This window comes from Poecilia mexicana, unplaced genomic scaffold, assembly GCF_051168715.1.
Source record: "Poecilia mexicana isolate PSO_F unplaced genomic scaffold, ASM5116871v1 scaffold_3, whole genome shotgun sequence".
In the NCBI taxonomy this organism is placed as follows: Eukaryota; Metazoa; Chordata; class Actinopteri; order Cyprinodontiformes; family Poeciliidae; genus Poecilia; species Poecilia mexicana.
The window spans coordinates 1,437,937-1,456,592 of record NW_028263372.1 but is presented as its reverse complement, the minus strand read 5'-3'; the positions used below and the strand labels follow the sequence as shown (position 1 = coordinate 1,456,592).

At 38.7% G+C, this 18,656-nt stretch overlaps 1 protein-coding gene across 1 annotated transcript; it reads left to right on the top strand.

Annotated features, from left to right (window-relative positions):
* The first annotated feature begins 2,558 nt into the window (after positions 1-2,558).
* On the top strand, positions 2,559-17,981 carry LOC148160077 (A-kinase anchor protein 6-like). Its single transcript, XM_088004597.1, has 4 exons — positions 2,559-2,708; positions 12,877-15,828; positions 16,463-17,680; positions 17,955-17,981. Exons 1-4 carry the CDS (start codon positions 2,565-2,567, stop codon positions 17,979-17,981), a joined length of 4,341 nt encoding a protein of 1,446 aa, XP_087860723.1. The 5' UTR covers positions 2,559-2,564.
* The last annotated feature ends 675 nt before the right edge of the window (positions 17,982-18,656 follow it).

Genomic DNA, 18,656 nt, shown 5'->3' with positions numbered 1-18,656 from the left:
AAGGCTCCAATATCATCAGTTTATTATTTAAAAGGGAAAATAGCCTTTTTTGGATTAGCTACAAAAGTTGGTATTCAACCATAAAGCCTTTGCACTATAATGACCCGTCTAAGGCTGTCCAGATCATAACCTGAAGGATCCATCGTCTTCAGATCTTAAGCAGCCAACAGAGACAAAGCTTCACATTTTATAATGTGACTGAGGGTGTCAAAAGTATTCCATCATATTCTATTGTTTTATGTTATTGACATAGGCTATCCAGTTGTATTTAATTTTTATGTGGTTTAAAATTTTGAACAATCCAGATCCCATTAAACATCAAGTAGAAGAACACTAACTTTTTATCTACAGTGATTTTTCCATTGTTTTAAAAAAATAAAAAAAGGTAAAATTTGACAAATATTCCGTTAATGCGACGCCCGGTTGAAGGGCTAACAAGTCCAGGAGGGAAATCCAGACATTCATTTCTTCAGCAAAACTCTTTGGCTCTTTTTGAGGTTCCAAAGTAGCGATATAAAGTCCCTCTACCAAGTCGTTGGTTTGCCCCTGAATTTCCACTGATTGGGTTATGGCCAGAAAATCTCTGACTGGCTCCTTTGTGGAGAAACAGTGGATCTGTTTGAGCTCCTCATCCTAACACTACAAAAGAAGTTCATTTGAACTGCTTAAATGTAGGATTTCATTCTCGTACTTATGATCCAGACCTGTCGTCTTTAGTCGGGGATTGAAACCTTGTCAGCCCAATAAATAGAAATTTGCCTTGGGTCTCAGCTCTTTTGTCAGTTCAACAGACCGGAGCAATGCCTGCACTACTACAGACATCTATCTATCCATCTCCCTCTTCATCCAGCCATCACTCTTGACCAACACTTCTAGATACGTCAACACCTCCAATGGAGGCAGAGACCTCTAACCCAGAGGCATCAATCTCCCTTTTTCAGCTTGAGAACCATGGCCTCAGACAGAAAGAAGCCGATTCTCATCCCAGCTACAAACAACTCCAGACCTGGCTGAGGTCATGGAATGAAGAGGCCAACAGAGCCACATCATCCACCAAATCCACAGTTAGAATGCTGAAGTTCTCAAACCATGCATCCTCTTCTCAAAAACACCTTGATACCTAACACATGAGCAAAGCACTCGTAGACCAGACTACCTCAGTACTTTCTCTCATCTTGGATCCTGAGTTTGATGTAAAATCAAACAACAATAAGTGGATATTTGTAGGACCAAAGATATGCATTCACAGTTTTACCTGCTCAGAACTGACTTTAACTCAGTAGAGTTAGCAATTAATTTTATGAATGTAATTATCATGTGGTAATTATCATGACATTTAACATGTTTTTAGTGTGTTTAATTGATATGTCAGTGGACACTATACTAATGTCATAACTCTGGAAAACATTTTGCTTCACCCCCAATACAAAGAATATTAATTGGTCTGTTTTGATAGGTTTTGTGAAATGTTCATTCATTTATCTAGATAAATGAATGAACAGTAGAATCATTGTAATAATTTAGATACACTACAAAGAACAGCCAAATACAAAAAACTTTTCTTATTGTTTAACACCATAATGTCTGAATTTATTTCTGATCATATAAAAACTGTTTGATGAAAAGTTAACTGCAGAAATTCATGGGAATAAATCAAATTTCCAGTGTTAATATTTGGATTATTTTATTGCCGCTGCCCCTGTTCAAAAAGAGCTCAAATCTATCTACAACATAACTGATTTAACAAGCAATTCATTTCCATCATTGCATTGTTTAAAATGCACAGATGTACTGAAAAATAACTTTACTGCACTCCAAGCTGCTAACACAAAAATTTATCATTAATTGTCATTGCGTAACAGTTTATGGAATCATATAATCAATTTATTTATTCATAATCTAAATATTTGTTGCACCTTGAAATAGCTGTACAAGATTTATTTCTACAATTGCACCTAAATAATGAAAGATGGTACCAATGTCTGTTTTGCTAATTATGAAATATTTGTGACTTTGAACCTTTGCAGTGGCACAGAATTAACCAAATAGAGGGAATTACATAAGAATTACATACGCAATTTCTTTGACAATGATTTATTTGAAATTTTTTTTTTGTTCTGATATATTTGAAATCTGCAGAACTTCTTAGACTTGACATCCATCCTGTCTTCCTTCATCTTCCTGTCTGTCTACAGTCCCTGTGTTCAGAAATCGGAAGCCGGCGCCGAGGAGTCGCTTCAGTTCTGAAACTGTGTCAGAAGCTGCTGCAGCAGAGCCAGGTGAGTGAAGGAAAACATGATTAAAAACCTCTCACTTGAAAAAAGTCACAAAATAGATACTTGTCAAGAACAGAATGTAAAACAATTCCAGTGACATAAACTTGTTTTAACAAATTATCATTCACATTTAGTTTTCAAAATCATTTCAAAGTTTTGAAATTGCAAACATGAACTCATCTCTTTGTGAATAGAGGAGTTGTAATTTGTTAGTTCAGTAAATTCCTTTCCTGAGAAGCATTTTATTTTATTTTTTTATCTCCGTTCATCCTTCCACAGTCGGGCCTGATGGCTGAAGTGGGCCCAGACGCGGAGCAGCACCGAGAGGCCCTGCAGCTGCTGTCAATCAACCTGGAGAGGAGGTGGGAGGCGATAGTGATGCAGGCGCTGCAGTGGCAGAACAGACTGAAGAGAGAGCTGGGAGAGCAGCAGGTTGGACTGCCCTCACATTTCCACTATACAGCCGTCATTTCACACTGCAGGCAGCCAGCTGACACAGTTCCACTCAGTGAGCATCACACTGTTTGATTTGCCACTGAAGTGTCTTTTAAAAGACATATGGTGTTATGACTGAACTTGTATCCCTTTAATTGTGGCGCAATCTTCATAGAGAAAGTGGTGCTGGTTTATAAACCAAACCCACCTACAGGAACACAAGCGAATGAACATGCCAATCTGTGCAAACCGGTGGTCTACATGAAGAGAGTTTTAAAAAGCTTGAATCTACTCTGACTAAACCAGCTGGGTTTTGGTCTTTTAGTTTTTTTTTCCTTTGCTGAAATTCTATTAGACACTGAGGTTTCTTTCCTCCCCTTGTATATGCACATAGAAAAACCTATAGCAACAGATAAATCACAAAGGCCAGACACTCTGACCTTGGTGCCTGGCTGGAGAGTAATTTCACTCCTACTGGAGGTTGGAGAGGAATAAAAAGAGGGCAAGAGGGGGAGGAAAACTTGGGCAGTAAGAACTAAAGAGCTTTTTGTGTGGTTCAGCTTATAAATAAGCACTTTCTTTGCTGAATGACAAAACGACTGTCCTCCTTGTTTTTGTGTGTTTGTTCATGATTGTGTGGGAACAAACTGTACACTTACAACTATTACAACTGGCTAATAAAAGTCTCTGATCTACAAAAGTCTTTTTATGTCAGAATATGCTAGATGTATTTCCCAGACTAGACCAGGGATTCCTGGACTAGTCATTATGTTTTCTACCATCAAACACTGCTGTTACACACAGTAGCCTTTTAAAGAGGATCCTGTTTATGGCATAAAAGAAATAAAAAAAAATTAAAGAACTTTCATGAATTTTACACTGATTTTTATCTGATCAAAACAGCACTCTCTGCAGACAGTTATATTCAAAAACCAAGTCTAAGAAGCAGATCCTAAATTGAATGGGGTCTACCTCAGAAACAGGCAGTGAAAAAGCAGATGAACCAGGTTTCTACCTGAAAGTATCTTTTTGTACTATGATGTGTTTTACAGACACTTTTGTGTAGTTTACAAAACACATTTTTTCATTCCCGTGGTTTTTCATGTTTTGTACTGTAGAGTAACTGGAACAGACAACTTTGCCTCATCTTTGTCTAACAAATGACCTGATTAAAACTGTAATTACTCATTCTTATTCATTCATTGTTTTTACACTTTTTTCTGACATTTGATCCTCTGATGTTCTGAAATTCTGTATTGGATTAAAATGCGTGATGACAATTTAACTACACAAACTGCAGTATTAATCTGTGTTTGAACAACCTGATGATCTGATGTTACCAGCAGAACATGTCAGAGAAAATAAATCTTGTTTTTAAAATGAAAAAACAATTAATAATTGCAAACAAATATATTTATATGCTATTTATTATTTATCCCAAAGTCAAGTCAATAATAGAACAGGAAGAAGTAAAAAACAAAGTGAAAAACTCAGAATTCCTACCCCAGTGTTTCTTAATCAAAATGGTCCCACATTCCCTATTGTATTTATATGTATTCATGTAAAGACTAGTGTGGTTTTTCTATTCATAGCTAAATATTACAAAATATTCTAGTGTGTATTCACACATGAGTAAGTGTGTGCACATACATACCTAAGCATATTCATCCATACACAAATCCATAAGATACACCTACAAAAAGGTACTGGTACTCATTTTATACACATACAGCCTGCAAATTATCCCTAAATTATTTTCTAGATTTTCTTTCTCAAAGCAGATACATTTTCAAAATCATAACATTTCCAGCCCCTAAAACTGTTATTGTAAGTTCAGTTTCAAACATCTACGGCAGGGGTCCCCAAACTTTTTCCTGTGAGGGCCACATAACTTTTCCCTTCTCTGGTGGGGGGCCGGAGTCAGTTTGTAACAGAAAAAGTGTGACATTTGCAGGAATGCCTAAATGTAAAAATATATTGTTTTCTAGAAAGCACAATCAAATCAGTGATTCTTGAGAATAGGGACAAAACAGGTCCTATGGATAAAGCATGAAATTTGAATAAAATATACACAAAATATATTTTTTTCAAATATCTAACTAAACTAACCTGGGTCATGTGAGCACAACAATGTATATTTTTCTTTTTTTTGCTGAATATTTTTTTATTTTAAACATTGCAGTCGGTGGATGATGCCTGTAAAAGCCCTTGTCCAGGAGCAGAACTCAATACATTCTTATAGTTTAAAACAATTAAATAAATACTAAAATTATATATTATGACAATTAAGTATAAGTAGTCATATAAATAATTATAAAAATATCGATAAATTGAATTAAAAATAATTTTTAGATATTTTCCAACTCCGTTGAAATTTGTCCTTAGTTTTTGTCAACACCGTCAGAAATGAAAAGAATGTAAAAAAAATCAGGCATTATTGGGGGGCACCAGAACTTCTGAGGACCCCATGACGTTGTCTTTTCTCTTCCTTTGCTAGGAGGGCTAGTTAGCTCCGGTTAGCTTAAGTTATTCTTTAGTTTTTTTCTTCTGTTTTATTCCTAAGTTGTTTGTCACAACCATGATGTGTCAACTCCATAACTGACAATTTACAAAACTTTGATGAAATTTTGCGAAATAAAAGCTTAATTTTGGTAAACTGTAAAGATTTCATGGACCTGATGAGCTACAATATGGCCTCCTTCAGAATAACATCATATAAATTGAGGTAGTTTGGCATTTCGTCAACTCCGTCAGATGTCAACTCCGTCAGAGTTTTTCTGACTCTTTCAGTGAAATTGTTGTCAAATCTCACTTAATTGTGCAACTAATTCATTTTAATGTATTTTACATGAATTGCATTACTTCACATGTACCAAGTTTTTCATTTTACTCACTAGTTTGTCACCACCTTCAGTTCTGTGTCAACTCCGTCATGCACTGTCAACTCCGTCAGATGGACTTTTTCTTGTTTTTTGTTTTAAATAATATTTATTTTATTTCTTGAGAAGCATTTGTCTGTAAATTGAGTAAAAATATCACTAATGGGGTATTTTAAAAATCATTTTAGATTTATTTTTGTCAGATGGTGATGACAAAGTTCTGGGTCAGGTCGATTAAAAATGTAATTTTTTTTAAAAAATTCGCAACTGGGAGCCTGTACCTTAGCATCTTCATATTTTCTAAACATTATTTGTCATATTTGCATACATAAGGTTGAGAAATAATTAAAAAAAAATATGGGAAAATTAAAACCCATTTTGTCCCTATTCTCAAGAATCACTGAAATAACATTCTCTGGGTTCTTCACAGAAAAAAATCCAGTAAGGATTATAGTCTGTATTTTCCGAACTATGAGCCGCACCGGACTATAAACCACAACCCCAAAGTTTATCTATTTTTTTTAAATAAACCAGTAAACATATACACATATAAGCCGCAGATATCTCTGCCGCTCCAGGTTTTCCACAACTATGCAGCAGCAGGGGGAGAACAGTCAGATAAGGCTTCTGCATATTGGTGTTGCCACTAAATCCTGAATATACCCTATTTGGTTTGCCTTGGCTCTTTTATTGCAGCCTGTGGGGTTTTCCCTGACTGGGAACGAGAATACAACCTGCTGAATGTGACGGATAGCCAATCAGAAAGCGCGATGACGTAAGAACAGAGGGGAATCCCAAACAGCTCACATATCGCGCAACTGAGAGTCCGGTGGATTTGCATGGGCGTAGGTTTGGGTAGGGACGGTAGGGACATGTCCCGACCAATATTCACGGGATATGAAAAAGTCCCGACCAATTTTTGCCATATTGGCTCAAAGAACGTGGATCTACGATCTTTGATTAGCAGCAACAGGCGGTGCGTGGAACGGAAGCTTCTTAGTTTGACATTTATTATGAGCCTCCGAGACCGTGTCGGAACGGTGCTGTCGGGGGTGCGGGGAGGGGGAGTCAGTTGAATCGTCGGACGTTCTTTGATTAGCTGCAAAAGGCGGCGGCTAGCTGGGCACACGCGTCTCCTTCTGAGTCTCCGAGACCATGTCGCCACCAAAAAAGAAAAGGACAGACATTAGAAGTTATTTCGCTACGTCGGCTGTAAGTACAGTGAGTGGACCCATAAGTTAGATATCTATCACGCAACGCATTTGTTGTAAAGTCCGGTGTTTAGTAAGGTCAGCACTGAATGTGAGGTAGAATAGGTCTGTTAATTATGTAATATTTTTTCACATAGGATGCTCAGACAGCAGAGCAAGGGGCAGAGCAGAACGATGGAGAGGTGGCTGGAGCTTCAGGGCTCCAGGTGAGGTGTTAGTTCTCAGATATGAAATATACTGTGAAATTATCTCAGTAAATATGGCATTTGAAGTGTTAGTCTTAAATTAAGTTAAGCTAGTGTGAATACAAACCAGGTTACGCTTTGTTTGCTCTATAGGAGGCAGTCAGTGTGAGTGCCAGTGACCAGGGAGTATCCAGAGGATATTTCTTTTGATCTTACTTGTAACGTTTGCTGAATTTTGTAAAGGAAAAAGTAAAGTGTTCTTGAACTGATCTGCTGAGTATGACTGTATCTGGTTGTATACACAAGATGTATGATATGGTTATGGTTGGGGGGAGGGGGTTATTAAGCCAATGTGGTTTCCCCCCCTTCTCAAAAATGTTCGGTGCTCTTCGGCATTTCACTGTGCTGGAGGGGGGGGGGGGGTGTCAAGGTCCCCACCAAAACTTAGACCAAACCTACGCCCTTGTCAGAGATGATATGTGGAAATGTTTATTATTATATGTAAAGGTCAATATTATGTTTATTCAGTTAAAAATGTTAACTATGAAAAAACACGAATCGGTTCGTGTTGCTCCTGCCTTGGACACACGAACCGATCGAACCTGTTGTACTTTTTATCAACTCTGTGGTCACAGAGATTTGGAGAATCGGCCGACATTCTTAAATCTTGCCGTCTAAACCAGACTTAAGACTCACAAGCTCTACTCATCTCCTCTCGAGCACTGCCCAAACGCTCTGACTCTGGTCGCTATGGTAACGTTTATATATCCCTTCAAAATAACAGATGCGCCACAAAAACGAACATTTTACTTTCATGAAAATTTTAACTCACGATAATGACTAATGGGGGACCTGAGCTTGTTTCTCTGCAACGAGACATCAGGGAGTGATGAGATACAATGACACCCGAGCTGTGTTGCTTGAGCACAGCGTGCTCGGTCTCTATGTGGCAATCCTGGTCGCCACATGTTACGCAGAGCGGCTTGTAATGTGGGACTCACCTACCGGTCCGGGATAAATCCATTCTCCTGTCTCTTCTCTGGGCCTTTTACCCTCTGCAAAGAAACTTTCCAAAGACACCTGATCTGTTTCTTACTCATTTTGCTGTTTGTGGGCTCAATGTTGGCGCGCAAGTAACTGAGACTTCCAATGATTCACTTCCTGCTAAAGAGCCCCCTGGTGGTTGAAGAAAAATTCACATATAAATGCCCAGAAACGCATGCCTGCCCAAAATTGCATCCCCTCTCGCGGGAGCGCGCATCGCTCTAAAGTGTCGCATATTGACGAGAAACCGGACTGAAATATGACCGAAGAGGAAATTTTAAAGATATTTGTAACATTATCACGTTTCTTAACCATGTAATTCCTAAAATGGTTGATTTTATTTCGCAAATTACTTGAAATAAATGCGGTTTTTACACCTTTATTGACACATATGAGTCGAACTTTTTTCAGTCCGTCTCTGTTGAAAACGTTCCCCGCAAATGGTTTGAAATTCTCTGCTTTGTTTTTAGATACCATAACAGCTTAAAAGCATTACAAAACAGAGGTCCAATATGTAGAACATTTTACATCATGCTTAACGTTCTAGTCTGTTAATGTAGGAGGAAATGCATTTTAATTCATCAGCCTGAAAATATTTGCATCCATCCTGTTGATATAAAAATGATAGCATTAGCTCAGAGAACAAGTGTCATTACGTAGAAAAGGTGAAATCCTTTCAGCTCTTTATTTCTCCAAGTTAGCACAGGGATACATTTTTTTTGGCAATTTGCTTTTCCAACCTGCCAAAATATGCATCCCCTCTCTATCCTCCCCAAATATTATCCTATTGATATAAAACTTATACCAGTAGTTCATGGAACTATTCTGGTTATGTAGAAAAAGTTATTTGACTCTTAACTTTTTAATTCTCCAAGTTAGAACAGGGATGCATTTTTGGGCAATATGGTTTTCCAGCCTGCCAAAATATGCATCCCCTCTTTATTTTCCTCAAATATTATCCTTTTGATTTAAAACTTATACCAGTAGTTCTTAGAACTACTCTGATTATGTAGAAAAAGTTATTTCACTCTTAACTCTTTAATTCTTCAATTTAACACAGGGATGCATTTTTGGGCAATATGGATTTCCAGCCTGCCAAAATATGCATCCCCTCTCTATTCTCCTCCAATATTATCCTACTAATATAAAACTTATACAAATAGTTCATGGAACTATTCTGGTTATGTAGAAAAAGTTATTTTACCCTTAACATTTTATTTCTCAAAGTTAGAACAGGGATTAATTTTTTGGTAATACGGATTTCCAGCCTGCCACGATATGCATCCCCTCTATTCTCCTCAAATATTATCCTATTGATATAAAAACCCATACAGGAAGTTTATAGAACTACTCTGGTTATGTAGAAAAAGTTATTTCACTCTTAACTCTTTATTTCTTAAAGTTAGCACAGGGATGCATTTTTTGGCAATATGGATTTTGACTCTGCCAAAATATGCATCCCCTCTCTATTTTCCCCAAATATTATCCTATTGATATAAAACTCATACCAGTAGTTTACAGAACTATTCTGATTATGTAGAAAAATATATTTCACACTTAACTTTTTTTTTCTTAAAGTTAGCACAGGGATGCATTTTTTGGCAACATACATGCCTTATTTATTGTCCCCCATATATGAAACTTATGTATTACATATGATTTTCATGTAGGATGTTCAGTTATGATATTTTTTATATCGGTACAAAAGTCATGTTTATTATCACTGTTGCTAAGATAGTGAAGGAAATAAATCTGACATGCAACCTTGCTAAATGTAAAGGATATACAAAATTTTTTATTTTGGTTTAACATAAAAATGAAAAAAAAAAAAAAAAAATTATTAACTTCAATGAAATGGTATTCATAACAGTAACTTTTGGAAAAGCCTTGCTGCTGAAATGTGCTATACAAATAAAATTTGAGTGATTGATTGAAATACATGCAATACGAATGAGAAGTACACTGGTAATATAGACAAGTATGAATTTTAAGTGCATACAACACAATGTGTCGAACAATCAATTCAAATACATTCATATTTAATGATGCTCTCAATAAATAAAAATAAAATGAAAAACTGTAATAAGGGGAACCATTTACAATCACAATACAGACAATCTTGTCAACATTATAAAGTGGGATTTATTATGACAACAATAAATAAAAATGTTCAACATGACTTTTGTACCGATATAAAAAAATATCATAACTGACCACATGAAAATTATATGTAATACATAAGTTTCATATATGGGGGACAATAAATAAGGCATGTATGTTGAGAAAAATGCATCCCTGTGTTAAATTGAAAAATGAAAGAGTTAAGAGTGAAATAACTTTTTCTACATAACCAGAATAGTTCCATGAACTACTGGTATAAGTTTTATATCAATAGGATAATATTTGGGGAGGATAGAGAGGGGATGCATATTTTGGCAGGTTGGAAAAGCAAATTGCCAAAAAAAATGCATCCCTGTGCTAACTTGGAGAAATAAAGAGCTGAAAGGATTTCACCTTTTCTACGTAATGACACTTGTTCTCTGAGCTAATGCTATCATTTTTATATCAACAGGATGGATGCAAATATTTTCAGGCTGATGAATTAAAATGCATTTCCTCCTACATTAACAGACTAGAAAGTTAAGCATGATGTAAAATGTTCTACATATTGGACCTCTGTTTTGTAATGCTTTTAAGCTGTTATGGTATCTAAAAACAAAGCAGAGAATTTCAAACCATTTGCGGGGAACGTTTTCAACAGAGACGGACTGAAAAAAAGTTCGACTCATATGTGTCAATAAAGGTGTAAAAACCGCATTTATTTCAAGTAATTTGCGAAATAAAATCAACCATTTTAGGAATTACATGGTTAAGAAACGTGATAATGTTACAAATATCTTTAAAATTTCCTCTTCGGTCATATTTCAGTCCGGTTTCTCGTCAATATGCGACACTTTAGAGCGATGCGCGCTCCCGTGAGAGGGGATGCAATTTTGGGCAGGCATGCGTTTCTGGGCATAACACCGGAAAATACAGTTGGTAGTACTGTTATTTCGCAGGGCCTTTGTGTGTGGATTTCTGCAAGTTCTCCTTGTGCTTGTGTGGGTTCCCTCTGGATACACCTGCTTCCTACCACAGGCCTAAAACTTGATCAACTGGTCTCTCTAAAGTGTCCTTAAAGCTGCAGCATGTAACTTTTAGAATTTTTTTATTTTTACATATTTGCTAAAACAATCAGCATGTTGACAAATAATCTGTGAAAAGATCAATCTCCTCCACCTCTGCCTTGAGCTACTGTTGCCGTCTGGAAAAATGCACCACTCCCGACCAAAAACAACCAATCAGAGGTAGGAGGGGGGCCTTAGGGCTGTCAGTCAATCCTATGTTCTTGCTGCTAAATGTGCTAATGGCAAAGAAATAAGTTACCGTTGCACAAAAGTGGTTATTTTTAACTGGCTAAGCTTAGATTTATTAAAATACCTATTGCTACATGCAATACATCTACTCTTTAATTATGTATTGCAAATTCACACCACTTGAAATTGCAAACTGACCTGCTCCGTTCTTTAGCCATTTCTGCCAGTGGCCTGCTCTCAGCTCTAATCAAGTAATCTACTTTTAAAACAAGGTTTGAGTTACTGGCAGATAAAAGGAGTGACTTCACTTTTTACTGTCGGAAAAATACTTGCAATTCATCCATAAACTGATGTAAGGGGTGTTTCTAGAAATGGGAACAATTCCATCAAAACTTTCTAGAAGGTTTTTAAAATTGATTGGATTAAGCTAACTGGAATGCTGCCTTTTCAACAATGAAGGTTTCTCGAATGCATCTGCAGCGCAAAACTCAGTTCATTCATTATCCACAACTCCCTTATCAGCACACTGGGAATAAACACAAGTCTAATAGAAATTCATTAAGTACAGCCATAACCACGTAAACTCACTCCGTCTGAAACACACACACTAACACACATGCTTAGACAACTAGTTTATTAGATTAATAGGCTATGAATGGCTAATACGAATTACCCCCCTCTCTCTTGTTAACGAGACGTAGAGCAATTTGTATAATTATGTCTGGGGCAGGGAAGGTTTCCTGTGTCTAAGCATATTTTTAGACAGCCAAGCTTTCTGAAGGCTTTGATTACGTATTTACCTTGGGATTTTCAGCTTGGCGCTCTTTCTCTCAGAAGTTGTTTTTGAATAATTCATTGCTTTGTTCGAGAGTGGAATAATTTGTGTTGAGACTTATGAGTAGTTTCTGTGGAGTAGGTTGATTTCACTTTTTTTTCATGTTGTTTGTTGTACATGACCCTAGAACATGCTTTTTTCAGAGTTTGGTGTCTTTTTAACTTGAGAAGAGACACTTATCTCAAAGCAGAAAAAAAAACATGTCTTTTGAAACAAATTGGTGCCAAAGCAGGATACCATAAACTGAAGAATAACAATAATTCATCAGTTCTTTTTTTATACTTTGATAAACACACACTTGCACTCACTTCAAAAACAAAGACTGAGGGTGTCCTGTTCTGAGTGATGTAGGACGTACTGAGGACGTCTTACTGGAGCCCAGGTTTACTTCCTGGAGTCAGAGAACAATGGGAAACATGTCATTGCTCCTCTAGTGCTGAGTAAAGACAGTCACAAGTTTTTGTGGCTTGAGTACTTTATGAATTCAATTTAGTTCAGGTTAGTTTATTTATATAGTGTTTAATCATAACACACGTTGTTTCAAGGCACTTAGCAAAAAAGTCACTTCAATCTAGTCATTCAAAGTACATTCAAACTATTCCTGGCAATCAAAATGCAAGCTTTCAAACATTTTCTTTTTCTCTTTTTCTTGTAGGTTAATGGAAACATTCTGGAAATGGGCCTAGTGGATCTCCACCAGATTAGCCCCGTGTCAGTGGCTTCAGTGATAGTGCCACCAGAGGACTCCTGGGAATGGGATGAAACAGACATGTCGGTCATGGAAGCAGAGCAACTAGATGTACCACAGCCTGACCTTACGACCAACCTCCCCACAGCCTTGCAATCAAGTCTACCATCAAACAGTATTTTGGCCAATGACAATCAACCTGTTGAGATTCAAACTGATATCCAGGCCACTCAGTTAAAAGAGTTGTCTAATCTGAAGGATGGATCCTCAATGGATGTTAACTCCCATTCCCCGCCAAACAATAACGTATATCAAGTGTACAGCCTCCACAGTATTGAATTATGCAAGCAGCCGGTGTTTCCACTTACTTCCACATTAATGCACATAAATAAACCTGTTAAAAACAAAGAACATTTTTTGCTGAAGAGCATTAGCAAGGATTCCTCCTTGTCCTCCATTGAATCTCTCCCAGACCTCCTGGGAGGTTTGATGTCAAGTAGCCAACAACGAGATAGGATCAGTGAATTTTGTAATAGGGAAAGTGAGGGTGGCAGAAGGAGCGGTCAGTCGGAAAATAGTCTGCGATCAGATTGTGAGAGCGGGATTGTAAGTGACAATGGAGATTCAGAGACATCGTCAAACTCTGGAGTACAAGGAAAGAAAGAGGATCAGGGGATAGAAAGACAGGAGAAAAGAGACCGGAGGAAAAGTGAAATTACACAAGAACATTATAGTTTAGCTCTGGAAAAGAACTGCATTGCCCCTTATAAAAAGAGCAAGATGCAAATCTCTACGAATTTGGAAGAATGGAGAAGGAATGAGTTGAGATGTGAAATAAAAAGAAGCAAGGAGGAGAAGAAGAGGAGTAAACAGGGTGGGGGGGAGGCAGTGGAAATCCTGATAAACGGACATGGGATCCTGACACCGGCAAACTCTGACTCTGACATTGATGTGAAAGGACTTGATGACTCTAAGATGTTCATGTCCCAGAGGGACAACACAGAGTGTAACCCTGACCATTATAATAGTTCAGAGACTCTCCCTGCTCTCAACAGTAGGACATCAAGTCCCGTTTTGTCTCAGAGCTCTTCTTTGGAGTCTCTATTGGCTCTGGGTATCAACTTATTCCCCTCCAAAGAACGGCTGCATCATAGCGTCTCTTTGGAGAGCTGCCTTAATCCATGCCACAGCCCTGACAGGGAGTCGGTGGGCAGTCTCACAAGTCCCGACGAGATGAACCTGGGCCAGGACAAAGACCAAGATAGAATTAATCTAAGAGCAAGCATGGATACTGAAACAGAGGCATCTTCTGGAGAGCTTAGCCAAAGGACTCTTGATCTCCTGAAACGTTTGGAGAACATTCAGAATCCTTTGGTGGGGAAGATGACCCGAAGTGTTTCTGACATGTCGATTCAAAGCAGCATCCCACAAAAGAACCACTTCCCTGTTTCACCCTCTTTAGGTGGTCAACACACTCCACTCTCCAGGATGTTTAGCACTTCATGGAAAAGACAGCCTTCACTGATCAATGAAAACTTATCAAAAATATCACTAACTGAACTGAGTAGCACAGAGGACTCGTCTCTGGGGTCTGAGGATTTTGTTGTGCTCAGAAACCAGCACCCTCTTTTCCTAGATCCAAACATAGCAACCAGTTCCAGCCCTCGTAGGAAACATTGTCACAACGGCAACAGGGCAGGAAAAGGTGTAGATGAGTCGGATGCTGCTAGTTTAAGCATGGTGGTCAATGTTTCATGTACATCAGCATGCACAGATGAAGATGAAGATGACAGTGATCTGCTTTCATCCTCCACACTGACGCTCACTGAAGAGGAACTTGGTGTTCGGGATGAACAAGATGGAGACGATGACAGGGTTAATGGTGTGTCTTCTGGGAATGAGGAGGATGAGGATAATGATGAAGATGACATGGAAACCTCCTATGAGTTGGGGCTTGAGTACATGAAGAGGGAGTTACAGAGCTGGATGCGACCTCCTCGCACCTCTGTATCCTCCTCATTCAAATCAGAAGCAGGCCTTCTGGATGAGCTGCAGTGTGGAAGTGCTCCACCTTCCACCTTCCCATACTCACGTGCACAGTTAATGGATACCAGTAACAAAACTGGTGGCAATACAAGTAGAAAGGAAAGAGAAGATGAGACCAGACTGAATGTGACGAGAAGTTACATCAGCCAATTTGTCGATGATGTGGAGAATGGAAACATCGACCACAGCTGTCTACAAGGAAAAGACGAAGACGATGAGCTACTCCAAGAAGAGTCTGGCTTGTTCACTCAGAAGAGAGACACATTAAGGGACTTTTATGTGAACACCAAAACAGAAGACCAAGTTGAAGATGTTGGCAACTTGAGAGCTGAAATGGATTCAGTTTCAACAAGTCATATTTGTTCACCATCCAGTGAGCTCCGTCCCTTCTCTTCTAAGCGTACTTCCTGTTTGGTGGGAGAGCTGAGAGGGGAGCTTCCCTGTCACAGTGCCTCACTTCCTTCACCCCCTTTGCTATCTCCAGTCAACTGCAGATCCCACAATGCACTGGACAACAACCTCCCAATTGCTGGAGGAAGGAAAGCCATCACAATTCAAGAGAAGTTTAAGTTCTCATCGTTGGTCACAGAAGAGACGAGAAGGGAAGTCAGAGCAAAAGATTCATCTCTGCCATCCAAAAAAGGCCACAAATCCCACGCTTCCTGCTGCAGTCCCTTCCTCCTGTCGGCCTCGCCACTCAGCGTTGATGAAAGCAAGAAGGAGAATGTTCATGACTTTGTAATGGAGATTATTGACATGACCTCTGTAGCACTGAAAAGCAAAGAGAACCAGTCAGATGGAGCAACCCAGAGGGAGACCAGTGGGTCTGTCCCAGACCAGTCCTCCACCTCACTAGCACACATCCGAGACAAGGTAGAACTTTAATTCTACAGAATAATCAGATTCACACAGTGTCTACTACACAATTGTTGGATGACTAATGTAAAAACATCTGACATAAATTAATATGAGTTTGAAGCTGTCCTATTTGACCTGGTATGTTCTGTGCATTTCAAAGACAAATTATTTCAAAGGAAAGTTATCTGTCTTCATTTGTTTATTCAGTTGAAGTAATTCAATAAATCGCATCACGGATCAGAACTTTGAGGGTGTAATTATTAATTTCTTCAGTAAGTAAAGCAATCTAAAAGTTCATTAGTTTTCAGTCCACATTTTTTAAAAAGCAAAGAGAAATCACGCAGAAAACATTGTCATAATGTAAAACATTAATATGTAAATAAAGATTTTATGGTGTGATAGTTACAATGAAATACAGAGAATGATCAAAGTTGTATATATACCCTATTCTTGGCTGAACTTTTATATTTAATATTAGTAATTCTTAGTTTAAAATCAGATTTCACTTCAGATTAGCTTTAATTAAAGCATCAAAATAAGGCATTTGTGTATGTGGCTCTCAGTGACTATCAATATTGCTTATTCTTACTTCAGACCCTCTACTTAGAAACCAGTACAAAGCAACAAACTGTTCATTTTCTTCCTTCAGGTGCTTGAACACTCCCATAGGCCTCTGCATCTTCGGAAGGGAGATTTCTACTCCTACCTGTCTCTCTCCTCCCATGACAGTGACTGTGGTGAGGTCAGTCAGTGTGCAGAGGACAAGAGTTTGACCCCTGTGCCCTACAGCATCCCATCCTATTGCACATCGACACCAACCCCAAACAGTCCAAGTCCTGAGCTGTTTCCCAGCACCAAAGTGGCAATGTCTTCCTTTCAGTCAGCTCAGTTGAGCAGATGCTCTTCCCCAAGCCTGACTGCCAAGGAGTACATCGGCAGTCTGGATTTGAAGTGTTTTGACGGTGAACCTGCCAGCGTCTCAGATGGAAGCCGAGTGGACCAGCAGTCTTCTAGCCCCTCTCTGTCTGTACCCACCAGTCCTGACTTCAGGAATGAGGAGACGCTGTTTGAAGCCTGTACAGAGGAAGTTTACCTTGGGCCACCTTTGTGCTACAGCATGGTGATCAAAAAGAAACCTCAATACTCCTACCATAAACTGTGTTTAGAGACCTCATTGGCTGGTGGCTGTGAGCTGAATGAAAATGCACCTTGTTTGTCCCAAGAGGGAAAAAGTTCTAAACTGGACAACAGACGGACGGACCACTTGTTCTCGACACAAGGTTCTGGTTCCACAAATGAAACCCAGAACTTCTACCGTCCTGAACTTTGTTACAGCTTATTTTCCACCTCTTCGCTCTTAAGAAGCAACTTCAGTTCTTCAGGTGACAACCTTTTTTCTCCTCTACCTGTCTCGACTGAGGCAATGGAAGAAAAGCTCGGTGAAGACCTGTACCTCGCCTCTGATGGTGTTGTAGGAAAAGTCGCGACTGCTGTGAGTGTCAGCACGCCGCAGGAGGAGAGAAGTCGTAATGAGGGGCCTTCTTATCTTAATCCCTGGGTGCGTGTCGCCCTGATAGACTCCTTCGCCACAGAATGTTTGGCAGATACTAAAACGCTTGAATCCAATATGGGCACCGTAATGACCAAGATAAGTGTCTGCAGCTCTGCTACAAATCCCTCAAAAGAGCCAGCCACCGCCGCCACGCGTATTAATCCCAAAATTAACTGCTCAGCGATGAGAAGGCCTGATAGGGAGGAGGGGAAGAGGAGCGAAGAGGCAGATACTCGATGGGCAGAGGAGGAGGAGAAGAGGAGAAAGGACTGGAGCGCTTCGCAGCAAGAAGCAAAGTCTGCCCTGGTGAAACAGGTTAGTGTTCCATGTATTTGCTCTATCTCCAGACATTATACAGCGTCTTGATACTGGACTCCACTTCTCTGCTTTGGGTATTAGTTTTAGTCAAACCCGTCAGTGGGAATGAAGGCGGTGAAGCTGTGGTTTCTCTTTTTTGTTTCGCAAGTCAGACGTATTTTCCTTTCCCTCTGCTCCCTCTGAGCTTTCTTTGTCTTTTATCTGCTGTGCTGTCTTTTGGTGTTCCTTTATGTTTGTATTCACTATCCTCCTTAATAATCTCTCCATCCAGAAGACACCTACTACATACATGAGGTAACTCTGACTTGCACTGGTCTTATTTAATCCTCTTCATCCCTTACTTTTATGACTTCTTTTGTAATATGTAATTTCCCCTTTTTGTTTATCACCTTTATCCATCCCCCTCACTGTCTTTCTGTTTTAGGTGTGTTTATTGTTTTAATCACTGATTCATTAGTGAAAATAACAATGAAGTTCAATAAAGAAAATGAATCTAATTAGATGCTTTTTTAGATACAAATATTTGTCCCCAGAAAATATACACTCAGTATTGATAATGTTTACAAAGTGACTTACAAAATTTATTGCACTTTTTCCATAATGTGTATAATATATTTTAGCAATTTGTGTATTTTATGTTTAAGGTCAAAATAAGTTAGCAGTGCTATCCATTCTTTTCTTCAGAGGATTGTCTTTTTCACTGTCTACACTTTTATAATGCTTAATCATCATGAAGAGGAAAAAAGCAGGTTTCTCACTTTACATTTTGCTTATTGTACATGTAAGGTGATGCAACACATCACTGCCTGAGAACTTGCTTTTATTACCATTTCCTATGTTATTAATGGATGGTGTCATCTTTTTTTAAATCAGACACACAAGAAGGTATTGCTTCATGTGAGACAGGTTTATGTTGTTCAAGAAAGCAAAGTAAAGCTAAATGCTACACTGGTGATTGGTAAACTTCCAACTG

What these genes read in the sequence shown, in the direction of transcription:
- LOC148160077 (XM_088004597.1), top strand. Translation starts at nt 2,565, where the DNA reads ATGGCTGAAGTGGGCCCAGACGCGGAGCAGCACCGAGAGGCCCTGCAG. An exon ending in TAGCACACATCCGAGACAAG is followed by an intron (nt 15,829 to 16,462) that starts GTAGAACTTTAA and finishes TTCTTCCTTCAG; the next exon opens with GTGCTTGAACACTCCCATAG. An exon ending in AGTCTGCCCTGGTGAAACAG is followed by an intron (nt 17,681 to 17,954) that starts GTTAGTGTTCCA and finishes CTCTCCATCCAG; the next exon opens with AAGACACCTACTACATACAT.